Consider the following 18238-nt stretch of genomic DNA (forward strand, 5'->3'; position numbering starts at 1 on the left):
TAAGGTTACAGTTCAGTAATGCTTGATGCTGAGACAACTAAAGTTGCCATGTTGGCAGCAAAGAAATTTACAGAAACTTCAATCATTCTCAATCTCGTGCCTTTAAATTTTGTATTTAATAAGGCCGCTTAAAAAATATTTTGCATTGATAATATATATAAATTATTATTTATATATTGTACTTTTCATAATTATATAATAATAATTTAATTATAAGTGTTTAAGTATCAAATTGATAGAATTTGTAAATATGAACAATTAAATTTATTAAGTTATTCGAATTAAGATCAAATTGATAGAATGTGTAAATATTGAAAACTAAATGTGTTATTATACCAATTAGAAAAATATTATGTCTTCAATCCTATTAACTATTTAACGGAGAGTGATCAAAATAAAATGATTTAAAACGTTATGATGAAATTGAAAATTTATATAATTGGATGGCTAATTATATTGTTTGACATAATTATATAATAATGCACTCAAATGTAAGAAGCGATCAGATGAAATAGCAGGACCACTACGCAGCATCATGCTTAAATTTTGTGGCCATTGCACTTGAATTAGTGAAACATTTTGGAATAGCTCTTGAAATCTTGTTATGAGAAAGGTCTAAGTTTTTAAGATTTTGAAGAGCACAAATTTTAAGAGGAGTATGGCCATCAAATTTATTTGATCGTAGGCTTAAAACCATAAGTCTTGTGTCTTGAGAGCTTGTCACCAATCCATGCCAATACATTTTCATTAAAATGATGGTCAAGAATGAACAAACTCCAAAAAATTGCAATGTGGATAGTAATTTCCAAACATGCTATTGTTTTGAAGGTTTAGCCTTGGAAGATTTGGATCTCCCAGAGAAGGTGGATTTTCCCGATCAAATTGTTGTTTCCTAAATTTAAAAATCTCAAAAATAGAAAATTCCAACAATTTGAAATATTTCCAGAGAGGAGATTTCTATCAATGTAAAGAGCTCTAATCTGTCGAGCACCAAACCATCAATATCATTAAAAAGTTTCAATAATTTCCTTGGTTTTGACACCTTGTACGAATCCAAGCAACAGCGACCATAGAATATGATTCAATCACCAAACCGAATTTGCCAAAGCTTTGCGACTCCACATACAATTTGAATGCTGTGCGAATAGCAATAACCTCAGCAATGTGTAAATCAAGGTGACCAAGGAGACCAAAGAAAATACCTCGGAGATGACCATCGTTGTCACGAAGCATTCCTCCTCAACCCGTTACTGTGAATATTAAATTATTAAATAATATATTATTAATGTGATTTTTTTGTTAACATTAATCTCAGATATTTATTCCAACAAATTGCTGCAAGAGCTTGGAAAGATTACTGAGCCAACCCATATTTACTTTTTTCCCAAATTTCATTTGATTGATTCATTATATTCTGTTTTCAGACCAAAAACAACACCTTCCCTTTTAACACAACAACATCTTCCCTTATTGAAATAGAATTAAACACAATCACATATTATCAAAGCAAGCTTGAAATTCCATTTATTCTTGCAAAAGAGGGAAAGCATGAACCAAGTATCAGAGTAAGCCAAAAAAAAAAAAAAAAATTGTTCAGATACATTGGACCCATATTACCAAAAAGGAAAAAAGCATTTAATTGATAGGCTGTTGGCAATTTCGTTTCAAGGTAAATTTTAATTAATTTCATTTAGAATTTGGTGCCCCATATTTTGACTATATACACTTTACCCTGTTTGGTAATTATGAAAAGAACAAAAAGATGAAACCATCGAAGGGAAAAAACTTATATTAATAATTAAATATATAAAATCACAGATGTACTATAAATTTCAATTGAAGAAATAATTTCCATTTTCATTTAAAAAATTTTCCTACAAAAATCGAGTTTTCGAAGAAGAAAAGAAATAAAGTGGACACATATGATCAACCAATACGGGAGGACGTAGATTTGAGTACCCTAAAGCGCATTATCCTTCTATTTATAGGTTGGTGAGGGGCTATGGATAGTTCTAGATATTGTATAAAAAAGAGCTAATATGATCAGAACCTATAGTTGGGATACAATCATTAAATTTGTTGGGGTATCTCTTAACAGGCAATGTTCCAGACAACATTGGCAACATGAAGTTAATAGAATCTCTTGATTTGTTGATGAATCAATTGAATGGTTAAATCCTTCCAAGTTTCTCCAATTTGAATTTTTTGAATCACTTCAATGTCTCCTACAACAACTCAATGGCAACATGGAGTTAATAGAATCTCTTGATTTGTCGATGAATCAATTGAATGGTGAAATCTTTCCAAGTTTCTCCAATTTGAATTTCTTGAATCACTTCAATGTCTCCTACAACAACTTAACGGGACAAATCCCAATAAGCATTCAAGTTCAAAGCTTTGAAAACTTGTCTTACATGCACAATCATCTTGACGGACCTCCTCTCACTAAGAACTGCACCACAAAAGGTTTTTCAACTGATATTACGAATAATGGAGGTAGCGATAAAGTAAAGTAAATTGGCATTATATCAACATAGTTATTGGCTTTGTAATGAGATTTTGGGGTCTAGTGGCTCCCTTGTTTTTCATCGAGTCTTGGAGGTATGCATACTATCAAAAGTTGAACCATGTTAGTCGAAAGCTGTATGTGTTTCGAGCTACTATACGAATGTAGTTTGATGGCAGAAAAAAGTATATCTAATTATGAGCATAGATTTAGTACTCAGTACATGATTGGTGTTTTTCCTTTTGCAACAATAAATGTCATTTCAAGCTTGTATAAATTATTGAAAGTATGTTTTGATAATGTATGATTGTGTTTAACTGTATTTCAATATGAAGATGTTGTTGGGTTAAAAAGTGCAATAGGGAGAATTTTTACTAACTTTTGTGCAGCTGATTAACTTCAACAATTTACAAATCTAGCATACCTTGTTAAATTTATGTGTTTCCAGAAAATTTTGTGAGGAATTCAAAAAAATCATGCTGGCCTCTCATTTAGTAAAATTTCTTTTTTCCCTAGTGATGGGCATGATAGAAAAGCCTGATTTTAGGCAAAACAAAAGCAAAAATGAAAACATTTTAAAATAAAATTAGTACTAGACACACAAGAACACTATAGGTAAAAGTCTTTTAGCAGTTGCTCAACTAAATCTCGGGTTATATTTTGAGCCTTTTACAAAAATAGCTAAATTGATCTAGGTACAATAAACAACTGAGTTTTTGTTAAAATTGTGATGTTAGATGTTTATTTTGATATTCTATATATAAGGCATAATAATAAATTTAACCCTCGACTTTTATGTCTTTAGTCAACTTGGACTCTAATCTTTTATGTAAAGTAAATTAGGCTTCAAACTTTTCATTGTTGAAATGACATTATTTAGTATTTTATGCCACATCCACTAATAAAAATTGAATGAGATTATTTTTTGTTAAATTTATATTTTGGTTAAACCAAATCAAAATTTGATGTATAGTTGATTAAAATTAAGCAAATTGTTGAGAATGAATATTAATTAAAATTATGGTAAAAACTCAATTTAGCTTTTTCTATTTTATTGCGCTTTATTTAGCTCTCAAACTTTTATCATTTGTCAATTGGCATCATATGTTACAGTCTGTCTGTACTTCATTTTACTATGATATTATAATAATTTAATCTCTCATCTTCGCAAATAATTTTAAAATAAAAAATCAATTAAATCTTAATTATTTAAGGATTGAAAATAAGTTATAAGTAGTTGTAAAAAAAATAGAAACAAAAAACATTATCCTCAGATAGAACGAACTTTCTTCCAAGACCCCAAATTTCCAACTTGAATTTTCCACAAGAATTATTTTATAGTCCGTTGAATATTTCCATGCATTGAAATATTTGGTCTATATATACACCTTTAATTTATTTTTAAAATGTTTATTTTGTGAATTCTGGATAATATTTATATATTTGTGTGCTCATATGACATTTAATTTTCATATGATTATGAAGGTTATTGAAGTATTAGTTACACTCTAATATGAATTTATTTTTAAAAATTCCTCAAGTCAACAAAGTCTATGGAGTAACTCTCACTCCCACGTCGTGCTCTGTTTACTTGTTAATATTTTGTTCATTATAACATATTTTTAATTTAATAGCTTTCATACCATTTTCATTAATACATATTATCTTTTTGAAGTTTGAGTTTATTTGTCCGTTCTTTTCTTTTAATCTTTGTTTCTTTTGGTTGCTTAAAAGACTTGAATTTGTCAATTAGTTTAATAGTTGAGTCGATTATGCTCCACTTAATTTGTCAATAAATTCAATAGTTATTGGCTTATGACTGATGGGGTTTTTTAAGGTAATTTTCAGTCACGGTATAAGTTTTACAGAGCAGTTTTATAAAAAGTTCGAATTTTACTTTGATCAGAAGAATCTGATTGTTATTGGCTAAAATGATGTATTAGTTGGTTCATCATGTTTCAAGAGAACTCAATAAAGATGTTAACAGGCTAGTAAAAATGACAGTAAATTTTGATGGTGGCCTTCAAATTTTTGTAAAGCCTCTAAGGGGGCTTGGGTATATCTCAGAATAGTTTTTTGTAATGTTTTTTTTTAATTTAAATGAATCGGTGATTAAAATTATTATCAAGCGTTCATTTAATAGAGTTTATATTATGTACCTCCATCCTTTATCTCTAATATTATATAAAAATATTCTATTACACTCTTTTAAATATAATTTAAATCTAAACTTGAAGTTGGATTAAATTTTTTAATGTAATCTCTTTTAAAAATTTTGGACACTTTAAAAGTATTACATTAGAAAATTTGATAAGTTGAATAAAAGAGTTTAAGAAGTCATCGTTGCAAAAATGAATGATGTTGTCCCCCTTCTCTTGCAGAGTCAAATTTTCTTCCATTTCTATGGGAATAAATGTCGTATTCGTTTTATTTTTCAAACTTAATCAAATCTTAATCATATTCGTTATTGCACTCTTTTAACTCAGCAACATTTTCATTATTGACATAGAATTAAACACAAGCACACATGTCAAAAAATTATACAAGCTTGAAATGACGTTTATTTTTGTAAAAGGGAAAACATGAATCACGTGGTGAGTATTAAATCTAAACTCGAAGTTTAGATTAATTGATTCATGTAATCCCTTTTAAAATGTGACATTTAATAGATCTGACATTCGAATCCTATATAATCAATTACAAACACAAACAAAATTTAACTATATGTTGTTTTCCCATCAAGCTACCTACCCATAGTATCCCTAAGACATATATAGCTTTCGACCAATATGGTCTAACTTTCGATAGTATGCATGCCTCCAAGACCTGATATAAAACAAGGGAGCCACTACACCCGAAAATCCCATTACAAAGCCAAGAACTATGCTGACATAAAGCCAATTCACGTTACTTCCTTCACTTCTGCTTCCATTATTTGCAACATCAGTTGGAGTACGATTTGTGCTGCGGTTTTTAGTGAGAGGAGGTCCGTAAAGATGATTGCCCATGTAAGAAAGGTTTCCAAAGCTTTGAAGCTGAGTGCTTGTTGGGATTTGTCCTGTCAAGTTGTTGTAGGATACATTGAAGTGATTCAAGAAATTCAAATTGGAAAAACTTGAAGGAATTTCACCAGTCAATTGATTCATCGACAAATCAAGAGATTCCATCAACTTCATGTTGCCAATTTCGTCCGGTATATTTCCTATTAGGAGATTCCTTGATACATTCAATGACCGTAGCTCCACGAGACTTCCAAGTTCTTTTGGGATCTCTCCTATGAGTCTATTAGTTGAAAGGCAAATGCTCGTAACAAGTCCTAGTATGGTACTGTATACATCCTGTCGTCCTTTCAGCACTAATAATGCTCTCAAATAAAAGAAATTATTAGTACTGATACTCGACCACTGAAACATATAGGTATTTTGGTTGCCTTTGTTAGCCATTGCACTCAAATTACTAAAACATTTCGGAATAGCTCCTGAAATGTTGTTATGGCCAAGGTCCAAGATCCGAAGAGATTGAAGTTGACAAATTTTTTGAGGAATGTGTCCATCAAAGTTATTCGATCGAAGGCTTAGAATCTCAAGTTTTGAGAGTTTGTCCCCAATCCATGCTGGTACACTCCCACTGAAATGATTGTCACTGAGATCAAGCATAATCAAACTCGTAGAATGTTGCAACGTAGATGGTAATTCTCCAAACATGCCATTGTTACGAAGGTTTAGCACTAAAAGATTTAAATGTCCCAAAGAAGGTGGGATTTTCCCAGTCAAATTGTTGTTTTCCAAATTTAAGTAACCCAAACCTCGCCAATGATTCCAGCAATCAGGGATTTCCCCAGAGAGAAGATTTCTTTCAATGGCAAGACATTCCATCGGTCCCTCTCTTAATGAATTGCAAACTAATTCAAAAAGCGGACCCGAAAATAAATTATTTGACAAAATTAAATATTGTAAAGTTGGGAATACTCTTGGCAATTGGCCTGTGAATCGGTTTGATCTCAAGTCAACAATTTCTCTCACGTTCAAGTATGAAATCCCTCCAGTAAGTTGATTACATGAAAGATTTACATATTCAAATTGAGTGGACAAGTTTAAAAGCCAAGTGGGCAAGATATCCGAAATTCCTGCTTCGGAGATATCTAAAACAGACAAATTCTTTTGGAATTTCAACCATCGGGGAAACTTTGGGCCAAGATGCCATTGACTCAATTTGATAATTCGACATTGAAACGGGGGAATCCAGCTTGAGTTTGGTTCAAATCTCAACCTGTTCTGTGATGCCTCTAGAGTTGTCAATTTGGTGAGATTAGAAAAATGTGTTTCTGATACAATTCCTTCTAATAGGTTAAACCCCAAATTTAGAGTTTCCAAACTTTCCAGTTGTCCAAAACATAGAGGAAAAGTACCATTTAATTGATTTTCTGAAACATCAAAGAACTTCAAAGATGATAACTCCCCTATGGACAATGGAATGGGACCAGAAATATTGTTTCCAGCAAGCGATAAGTGAGCTAGGTTTTTAAAGTGCCCAAGTTGATCAACTAAATGGCCAAAAAGATCGTTATGTGCCATATCCAATGACTCTAAGCAATCCAAACAACATCTAGACAGACTCAGAAGGATTTCTGATATGTCTTGATCAATTTCATTGCTCGAAAGATTTAGGAATTGAAGATGATTTAAACTAAACAAGGAGTTGGGTGTGGATGAATTGAGTGAGTTCCTACTAAGATCAAGAACTTCAAGAAATGAGATGTTCCTAAAGTAATCCGGAATTGGGCCTTCCAACGAATTGCCACTAAGATCAATGGACACAAGACCATGAAGTCCAAATATCGACATAGGTACTGAAGAAAAGTTGTTCTCAGAAAGATCAAGAACAACCAGTGATTTTGTAGAATTGACACTGATTGGGGATGGATAATCTTCCAAACTGCAAGCTGACAAGTGCAACGCTAACAATGAAGGATGTTCGAATGTTACCTGTAGCCAATCCGTTGCTTTACGAAGATCCGCACCACTCAAATCAAGGTACTGCAAGGAAGAAAGTCCAGAAACCCATTGAAGACTTCTTGGTTTGAGATCATTACCTCCAAGATCAAGATACTGCAACTTTGAAAGATTCCCAAGGTTATGAGGAATTCCTCCCTGGAATTGTGCATGAGAGAGGTTAAGATATGTTAAACTCCCCAGCATACCCAAAAATTTCGGGATGTTGCTACTAAAATTGTTATTGCTCAAGTCCAGGGAACTGAGATGCTTCAACTCCAGCAATGAAGAATTTATCTTCCCTCTTAGCGTGGAATTGTTCTTTGATGGATGGTAAGTTTCCCATTCAGCAACTGGTGAATCAAATTGGGGCACTGAAAGAGGAGCAGCCAAGTGCAGTTGGTTGATGTGGCCTGTTGTGTTATGGCACACGACACCGAGCCATTTACAGCAATCCCCACCTTCAACCCAAGAAGACAACCTGTTTGAAGGGTCAACGAGATCATTCTTGAACTTCAGAAGGGCTTTTCTCTCACTTTCAATACAAAGAACATCGGATGTGGGATCACAAAAGCTAAAACAGATAGCTACAATGACAAGAAGAAATGGGAATAAGGTAATTGCAACACTTTTCATGGTTGCGATGGTACCAACCATTGCTTGCAACTCCAAATATATAGAGTAAGCTTAGTAAAACAAAAATATTGTGCCCATACATGAAGCAGAAAGAAGTTTCTTCCAAATTTCCACAAAATGTATTTAATTGATAATAGTCTATCAGAAATTTGCAGTCAAATATAAGCCTTAGTTTATACAAAATGAAATTACATATCCATAGTGCTGGACTAATATAGTGTAAGTTAAATCATTAACATTATTTTATCTTACATCTCACGTCAATACATAATTTAGCAAAATAAAACAAAATTATAGTCTTACTTTGAAAGTTCTACAGGAAGGGAAGAGATCGATGGGTTCGCAGATGGGAAGGAAATTTCTTTTTTGACTTAAGGAAAGTCAATTGCTATATAAGTATAAACATGGAAAGTCAATAAATTAGCCCCTTTTTTTTTTTATAGTAAACTATTAAAATAGTCACTTTTATTTTCTTCAGGTTACATTTTAGTCATTTATATTTAAAAAGTTACGTTTTAGTCACTTATGTTATCGTGCTATAACATTTTAGTCACTGAGCCGTTAATTGCCATTAACGATGTAACGGGAAGCTGACGTGACATGTTAAATTATCATTTCAAACAAAAAATTTAGGTCAAATTATAAAATTGGTCCCCATATTTTTTTCATTACGAGCAATCTAATTTTTTTTCCTTTTAGGTTCATTTAACTTTCCTTTGTTTGAAATTAAAAAAAGTTAAAAAAATAAAAAATTAAATTGCTCAAAACAAAAATATATGAGGACTAATTGTATAATTTAACCTAAAATTTTGTAATGAGGAAAATTTACAAATTTTCATCTTCACAATTTTGCAAATCTTACATCTTCACAAAAATATATGAATACACTTCAGTTTATGCCTATAATGTAATGGAAAATTTGCAAATTTTACATCTTCACAATTTTTTTAAGCATACAACTTCACAATCTTGAGTTAATATAGAAGTTATTTTTAAATGTAAATGTGAGCAATTCATGCGTCAGTGGATTAATTCAAATAATTTTAATAATAAAATTATTGAAAATATTATAAAATATAAAATTCTAATATTTATTAATAATAAAATTATTGAAAATGTAAAAATACATTAATGTTATATTTTATCAAATGAGGTAATTTTGCAAAGTAATGACAATTAAGTAAAAGGGTAAACTATACAATTAGTCACCTAACTATTAGCGTGTTTCTATTTTGGTCACCAAACTATAAAATTTTTAATTTTTTCATTTACGTTTTAGATCATTTCTATTTTAGTCACTATCCATTAAATGGTTAATGTAGTGATAACGTGACTTGTTTCTATCTAGTATAATAACACATTTAGTTTTCAATAGTTACACATTCTATTATTTTGATCTTAACTCTAAATAATTCAATAAATTTAACTCTCTATATTTACAAATTCTATCAACTTGATACTTAAACACATATAATTTAATATAAATGCAATTAAATGGTTATTATATATTATAAAAATATAATATATAATATTATTTATATTATTTTACATCAACACATACTTCAGTATCTAATAATCACACCGAATCTAAATAACATAATACTAAACAATATTATTTGGTTAGTGACTTGTGCCTTCAGTAATGAGAGAACGGAAAAGGAAGAAGCAAAAACAACATTAGTGGCCAAAAAACACAATTAATGATGACAGATTCTACTAAAAACTATACCTAAAATTTTAACTTCTAAAAATTTGGACTTCAATTAAATTTTAACTTTTAAGAGATTAGTGTCATTAACAGTAGTGGAGCGTAGTGGAGACTAATCGGTAAATTTTAATTTAAATGCTTTATAATTTATAATATTTTAAATTAGTAATGATAGAATTATAAATTAGTAATGATAGAATTATACTTTACCCTCTAAAAATGATAAAAATTTAATTTAATCATCTAAAATTATAAAATAATAAGCTATTAAAATAATTAAATTACATTTTAGTATCGCAAAAATATATATTTTAATTTCGATCAAAACAAATTTCAGACTCCGCCACTAATCATGAATTACGAACGAGATTTTGAGGAAATTAACGTTAACAGTTCGGTAATTCTTGATGCTGAGAAAGCTAAAGTCGCCACGTTGGCAACAAAGAAGTTTGCAGAAGCTTCAGTCATTCCCAATATCGTGCCTATTAATTTCGCATTCAATAAGATGGCTTAAAAATTTTGCATTGATAATATATATAAATAATGTAGCGACGTAAAAATTTTACTTTCGGTCGTTAATTGAGGCGATTAAAAAATTTGAAAATGAAATTTCGATTTTTTTTAAAAAAAGAGGGAGTCGCCATCAATATTTTTCCAGGCGTGATCGGATACCTAATAAATCATCTTTTCAGAAAAGAAAATTTATTCTTGAACAAAATGAAGGCCGAATTTAGGTCTACGTCAAAAACCAAAGTAAAGTTGGGTTCGGGAGTCGGTTACGTGCGAGGAAGGTATTAGCACCCTCGCGACGCCCAAAATTGGTATCTTTATTAAACACGTGTTGTCTTGATTTTCAAAAATACAAATTCAATTTGACATTTAATCGTGATCCGATTGAAAAATGAGAATTTTAGTTTTCGTTTTTTTTAGAAGGGTGTCCCGTTTTTAACATGAGCCGACGAATTTCATCTAACATAGCGATGAAATCGATGACTTAATGTTAAATCGGTTCATTGTCTTATTTAATAAAAAATATGAATAAAAATCTTTAAAACAGTGAGCAGCAAAATGATATAAAATGGGCGGGAAACAAAAAATAAAAGAGTTATAAATACCTCGAAGCAAATAATAAATATGACAATAATATTAAAAACAATAACAATGTATGCGATATTAAACATGATAACAATAGTATTAAACAAGAAATAGAGACGAACATATATAAACATATAATAATAATAAGTAAAGTGATGGAAACATAATATTAAAAACACTAATAATGTTACCTATATACATACATATATATATTTTAAATATGAACATGGTAATAATATTACAAAGTATATACATAGTATAATGTTAAAATACATACATAATATAGAGTTATTAAAAATATATATATAAGATATTATGTAAGAAAAATATAATATAGTATTTTAAATATATACATGATATATATAAAATATAATACTAAAAGGTATATATATACATAATGTTTAAAATGCATAATGATAAAATATTTACATAATATATACATACATAATAATAATGTTGAAAACATCTATTAATAATGTCATATAAACATGTACCTATATATATATTAAAGATATATATATATAATAAAACATATACTAATATTAATAACAATAATAAGGATAATATAAAAAATACATACATGAAATAGTATAAAATATATATATAACTAATAATATAAAAATATATATATGAAATAACATAAAAATATATGAATAGTATGATATTTACAAATATATACATAATATAATTATTTAAAAAACATAATATAATAAAATATACTGAATAATATAATATATAAAAAATACATAATATATGAAAAATATAATATTTTAAAAAATACTTAATATAAGAGTATTAAAATAAAAATAATGAAGAAATGAGTACAATAATATACATAATAATATAATAAGAAAATAATATATTTATAATAAGTACTTAAAAATATCTATACGCATATATGTATAATAATGATAAAAATAAAAATAATAGTGAAAGTAAATAATATAATAATAAATACATATGTATATAATAGTAAAAAACAAGACATTTAAAATAAATATACATATATATAACTAAATATAATAATAATAATAATATAATAATAATAATAATATAATATTAGAATAAAGTAATTAAAATAATATTGTATATAAAAATATATATACATACATATAATAAAACATACACTAAGATTAATAATAATAACAATACTAGCAATAATAATAATTAGTAATAATCATACATTAAAAAAATAAAAATAAAAATAACAGTATTAGACAAATTGAGGCGAAAAAGGACTAAATCGAAACTAAAATGGAAGTTTGGGGGACAATTTGAAAAATAAATAAAGAAGAGAAGGACCAATTTTAACGCGCACAAATAGTGGAGGGACTAAAAACAAAATAAACCCCTCTAACCAAAACGCGCAGCAGCATTGAGGACCAAATTGGAACAAAAACAAAATTTCTGGGCAAAATTAAAAATACGAAAAATTGAATTAAGAAGCTATAAAAAAGCGGAAAGGCTAAAAGTGCAATTAGCCCTTCCGTCAAAAACACACGGATCCTAAGCGGGTGTGGGTCGAGTCGGACCGAGTCTCATCAAAACGACGTCGTTTTGGGGTTAAAAGGCAGCCCCCAAAACGACGTCGTTTTGGGGGGCTACAAAAATTAAGTTTTTGAGAAAAAAATTCATTTGTGAGATTGAGGGAAAAAAATAAGAGAGAGAAGAGAGAATTCTCTCTGAACTAGGCCTCTGCTCCGGCCAGGAGGGCTGCCGTCGCCGTCGCCGGTCCGCCACTACGGTGGCGGGAAAAGGTAAAACCCTTTTTTTTTCCTTTTTTTTGACTAAATGTATATGCTATTTTTAATAAAAAAGAGGTTAGATGTATAAATAATTTTCAGAAAAGAAAGAAAAAAATGAAAAGAAAGTAAATCAACCTTTGATTCGGTTTCTTGTGTTTCTTGCTACGATTGTGGTATTTGAATCTCTTTCTTTTTGTTCTATATTTTTTTTCCAGAGAGCCAAAATACAAAATATGAAAAGGCTTATATAGCCATTTACAGAATATTTTTTATTGTTTATGTCTTTTCTTCATTTGCAGGTGCAAGTGGTGGTGGAGCAGGTGGCGGTGGGTGGTGGCAGAGGCGTCAGAGGGCAGGTGGCCATAGGGTTAGGGCGGCTAGGGTTCTTTTTTTTTTTGTTAATGTTTTGGGCTGATGTTAGTGGGTTAGGGTTTGTTTAATTTGGGCTGGTAGTTTAGGTTTTATTTTATTTTGGGTTAAAGGTTGTAAATGGGCTTATTAATGTAAACAGGCCCAAAATTGGCCTACAACAGCTGCCCCTCTTTGTTCATTGTAGTGTAACGGGAATAGAGCAAAGACACAAAGAAAGGCCAATTTTGCCCGGTCTTGCCAAGTATTGACTTCTTTTGGTGGCCTTATTGTTCAGGTAGTCTCCTTTCAGTCCACCGCATCTTGTAGCTTTGGTTCAATCCACTGCATCTTCTGATATACGCCTTGTAGCTTCAATCTACTCCAATGTAACTTCAAGGATATGAAATTTGTGGCTTCGATCTGCTTCACTGTATTTTCAGAAAGATGAGATCTACAACTTCAATCTGCTCTTCTATCGCTTCAGTGAGATAAGGTTTGTGGTCTTTTCTTCTGCGACTTCAGAAAGGCAAGATCCGATATCCTCGATCAGCTCCACTGCAACTTTAGGGAGACAAAATCTAGTGTCTTCAATCAGCTCCAATCTTTATTCTTTACTCGGCATGTGATCCTGAGCTCAACTCATTTCTCGCAATATGAATTGACTCTTTAAAACTAGACATTAAAAATAGAAATTGAAAATAGCTCAGCACATGAGCCAAGGTTCAACTCACCTCTCGCAATATGAGTTGGTTTTTGAAACTTAATTTGAAAAGCAGATTTTGAAAATACCTCGACATGTGAACTCAAGGCTCAACTCACCTCTCGCAATATGAGTTGATTTTTGAAAAATATAAATTGAAAAAACACAAATTGAAAATACCTCAGCGTGTCCTAAGGCTCAACTCACCTCTCGCAATATGAGTTGATTTTTTGAAAAGCAGAAATTGAAAAACAGAAATTGAAAATACCTCAGCATGTGACTTGAAGCTCAACTCGCCTCTCGCAATACGAGTTGACTTTTTTAAAAAATAGGAATTGAAAATACCTCAGCATGCGACCTGAGGCTCAACTCACCTCTCGTAATATGAGTTGATTTTTGAAACATAAATTGAAAATACCTCGGCATGTGACCTGAGGCTCAACTCTCCTCTAGTAATATGAATTGATTTTTGAAAAACATAAATTGAAAATACCTCGGCGTGTGACCTGAGGCTCAACTCGCCTCTTGCAATACGAGTTGATTTTTGACAAACAGAAATTGAAATTACCTCAGCGTGTCCTGAGGCTCAACTCACCTCTCGCAATATGAGTTGATTTTTTTTGAAAGACAGAAATTGAAAATTACCTCAGCATGTCTTAAGGCTCAACTCACCTCTCGCAATATGAGTTGATTTTTTTTTAAAACAGAAATAAAAACATCAAAATACCAAAAGATGGCATCTGGTGGAACTCAGGTGTCTTTTCCTTTGATTCAGTACAGCTATCATCACATCCTCTTGCTCTACTGGAGTACCTGTATATGTCATGCATGATGTTATTATGATATGCACATGTCTGTCTTAATTGCCTTTATGCCTACATGATTTTGCTATGCGCCTCAGGCATGTTTGTCGTATGTCCTTTTTTGTCACGATTTTTGTGATGATCCGCATTCATTACTTCGGCTCTTGACTTTCTCTTTAGGCCCTATACTCGTCCTCAAGCTTCACGAACAATCTGTGTTTCTCAGATATCATTCTTTTGCCCCTGGTTGAACTTTGTCCTTGCTTTGAGGCTCTTGTACTTATCAAATTCTTATCTGGGTAATGCTTAATATTTCTTTTGTTTAGAGTATGTCATTTCACTATTTATCATGTAAATAAACCATATAATTAGATGCATGAAAATGGTCAGGTAGGAACAAAAGGGATACCTCACATTTATTTATTTCAAATGTAGCAAAAAAAGAAAGTTAACCAATGATAGTAAAAAAGTGTCATAAAGAGAAAAGGGATCACATTCAATGAATACAAATGCTCTAGATATTCAACGCACGAACTCTTCCACGTTCCTCAATCAAGAATCTTTTCGAGCATGGCTTCTTGCGTAGAAGATTTTGAGCTGCTGAAAATGCTTCAAATACGGTAGTCGCTGTTTGACCCACCATTCAACCGCCTTGCTCTTTAAGCCCAGGTTTGCTTCATTAGAACGCCCTTTCGGGTTTTCATCCTAATATTTTGTGTTAATCAAGAAGCCCTTTTCGGGTTTTCACCTTGATCTCTTTTTTTTTAGGCATAATATTTCTTCACAGCATCTGAATTCACTGGATTAGGTAACTCCTTCCCATCCATCTCAGTGAGAATCAAATCTCTACCCAAGAATGCCTTCTTTACGGTGTATGGTCCTTCCCAATTTGGTGCCCATTTTCCTCGCAGGTTTTTTTGTATTGGGAGAATCTTTATCAGCATAAGTTCTCCTTCGTGGAATTCTCTTGGCTGTACTTTCTTGTCATGGGCCGCGATCATTCTTTTCTGGTACATCTGTCCGTGAAAAATTACCGTTAGACATTTTTCCTCGATGAGGTTTAACTGGTCATATCGAGCTCGAACCCATTCTGCTTCCTCTAGTTTCGACTCCATTAAGACTCGTAGAGAGGGGATCTCAACTTCGATAAGTAGCACAGCTTCCATTCCATAGACCAGAGAGAAATGAGTTGCTCCCGTAGATGTCCGCACATATGTACAATATGCATACAAAGCAAATGGTAGCTTCTCGTGCCAGTCTTTATATGTCTCGGTCATTTTCCCAATAATCTTCTTAATATTCTTGTTGGCCGCTTCAACAGCTCCGTTCATTTTCGGGCGATTGGGTGAGGAGTTATGATCCTTTATTTGAAATTGCTCACACACTTCCTTCATCATCTTGTTATTCAAATTCAAGGCGTTACCTGAAATGATTCTTTCAGGTAAACCATATCGACAAATGATTTCTTTTTTCAAAAACCTGCAAACTGCAGTCTTCGTCACATTGGCAAACGAAGCGGCTTCTATCCATTTTGTGAAGTAATCAATAACCACAAAAATGAACCGGTGTCCATTGGACGCTTTTGGGGAAATTGGCCCTATAACATCCATGCCCCACATAGAAAAAGGCTACGGAGAAGTCATGACGTGAAGGGACGAAGGGGCTGCATGAATTTTATCACCATAAATTTGACATTTGTGGCATTTTCATGCAAACCTGATGCAGTCACTTTCTATCGTCAGCCAGTAATAACCGAGTCTCATGATCTTCCTGGTCATAGTGAAACCATTAGCATGTGTCCCACAGATTCCTTCATAGATATCTTCAAGTATTTTTCTGGCTTCAACAGCATCTACGCATTTCAAGAGCACTTGATCTTTTCCTTTTTTGTATAGAATGTCCTTATCTAGAACAAATCCTACTGCCATTCTTTTGATTGTTCTTTTATCATTCTCATTTGCTTGTTCGGGATACTTTTGATTCTTGACATATTCTAGGATATCATGGAACCATGACCGTCCATCTGGCTCTTTCTCAATGCTGAAGCAATGTGCAGGGACTTCATATATGCTCATTTGCAAAGGCATTATTTCTGTTTCTCTGTTTGCTTTAAACATTGAAGCCAAAGTGGCCAGGGCATCAGTCAATTGGTTTTATTCTCGTGGGAAGTAATTAAAAGTTATTTCTTTGAATTCTTTAATCAGTCCTGCCACTAGATCGCTGCATTTAACTAATTTCGAATCTCTCACTTCTCAATCTCCACGGATTTGATATATTACCAACGCTGAGTCCCCGTACACCTCTAAGATTTCGACGTTTTGTTCAATAGCTGCACGAAGTCCCATGATACAGGCCTCATATTCCGCTATGTTATTGGTATAGAAGAAATTCAGCTTGGTAGTGAATGGATAATGGTTCCCTTCTGGTGATACTAAGACTGCTCCAATCTCATGCCCCAATGTATTAGTCTCACCATCAAAGCTCATCTTCCATGACTTCTCTTTTGATGACTCGCACTCTTTTTCTATAATGCACATCAAATCTTCATCTGGGAAATCGAATCTCAATGGCTAGTATTCCTCCGTTGTTCGAGTGGCTAAGAAATCAGCTATTGCACTCCCTTTTATTGACTTTTGGCTCACATAGACGATGTCATATTTTGATAGTAGGATCTGCCATCGTGCCATTCTTCTTGAGAGTGCAGGTGATTCCATCATGTACTTTATTGGGTCCAGCTTTAAAATTAACCATGTCGTATGATACAACATATATTGTCTGAGCCTCCAAACTACCCAAACCAAAGCGCAACAGAATTTTTCAATTGATGAGTACTTTGCTTCATACTCTGTGAACTTTTTACTGAGATAGTAAATTGCCTTTTCTCTCTTCCCTGACTCATCATGTTGCCCTAGTATGCAACCCATTGAATTTCTGAACACAGTCAGATATAATATTAACGGTTTTCTTGGAGTTGGCGGTAATAGCACTGGAGGACTAGACAAATACTGTTTTATCTTATCAAAAGCCACTTGGCACTCCTCGTTCCATTCTCCCGGATTATGTTTTCGAAGAAGTCGAAAAATTGGGTCACACTGATTGGTAAGTTGAGCAATGAATCGAGCGATATAGTTTAACCTCCCTAAAAATCCTCTGACTTCTTTTTGAGTGCGCGGGGGTGGTAGTTCTTGTATGGCTTTTATCTTATCTGGATCAACTTCAATGCCTCTTTCGCTAACGATGAAGCCTAGCAATTTTCCCGAGGTAGCCCCAAACGTACATTTGGCCGAATTGAGCTTCAGCTGGAACCCTCTCAGTCTTTCAAACAACTTCCTGAGGTTCCCAATATGCTCTCTTTCCCCCTTGGATTTGGCGATCATATCATCGACGCAGACTTCTATTTCTTTGTGCATCATGTCATGAAACAACATCACCATGGCTCTCTGATATGTTGCCCCAGCGTTCTTTAATCTGAACGGCATCACCTTATAACAGAAGGTTCCCTACATCATTACGAAAGTAGTTTTCTCCATATCTTCAAGAGCCATTTTTATCTGATTATAACTCGAGAATCCATCCATGAACGAAAACCATGAATGTTTGGCTGTGTTATCCACCAATGTATCAATGTGTGGAAAAGGAAAATTATCTTTAGGACTTGCTCGATTCAGATCGCGATAATCCATATACATTCGTACCTTGCCGA

At 32.4% G+C, this 18238-nt stretch overlaps 1 protein-coding gene across 1 annotated transcript; it reads right to left on the reverse strand.

Annotated features, from left to right (window-relative positions):
* Window positions 1-5268: 5268 nt before the first annotated feature.
* LOC108471889 (receptor-like protein EIX2) lies at window positions 5269-8142 on the reverse strand. Its single transcript, XM_053021422.1, has one exon. It carries the CDS (start codon window positions 8131-8133, stop codon window positions 5269-5271), a length of 2865 nt encoding a protein of 954 aa, XP_052877382.1. The 5' UTR covers window positions 8134-8142.
* Window positions 8143-18238: the final 10096 nt, after the last annotated feature.

This window comes from Gossypium arboreum, chromosome 11 (genome assembly GCF_025698485.1).
Source record: "Gossypium arboreum isolate Shixiya-1 chromosome 11, ASM2569848v2, whole genome shotgun sequence".
Taxonomy (NCBI): Eukaryota; Viridiplantae; Streptophyta; class Magnoliopsida; order Malvales; family Malvaceae; genus Gossypium; species Gossypium arboreum.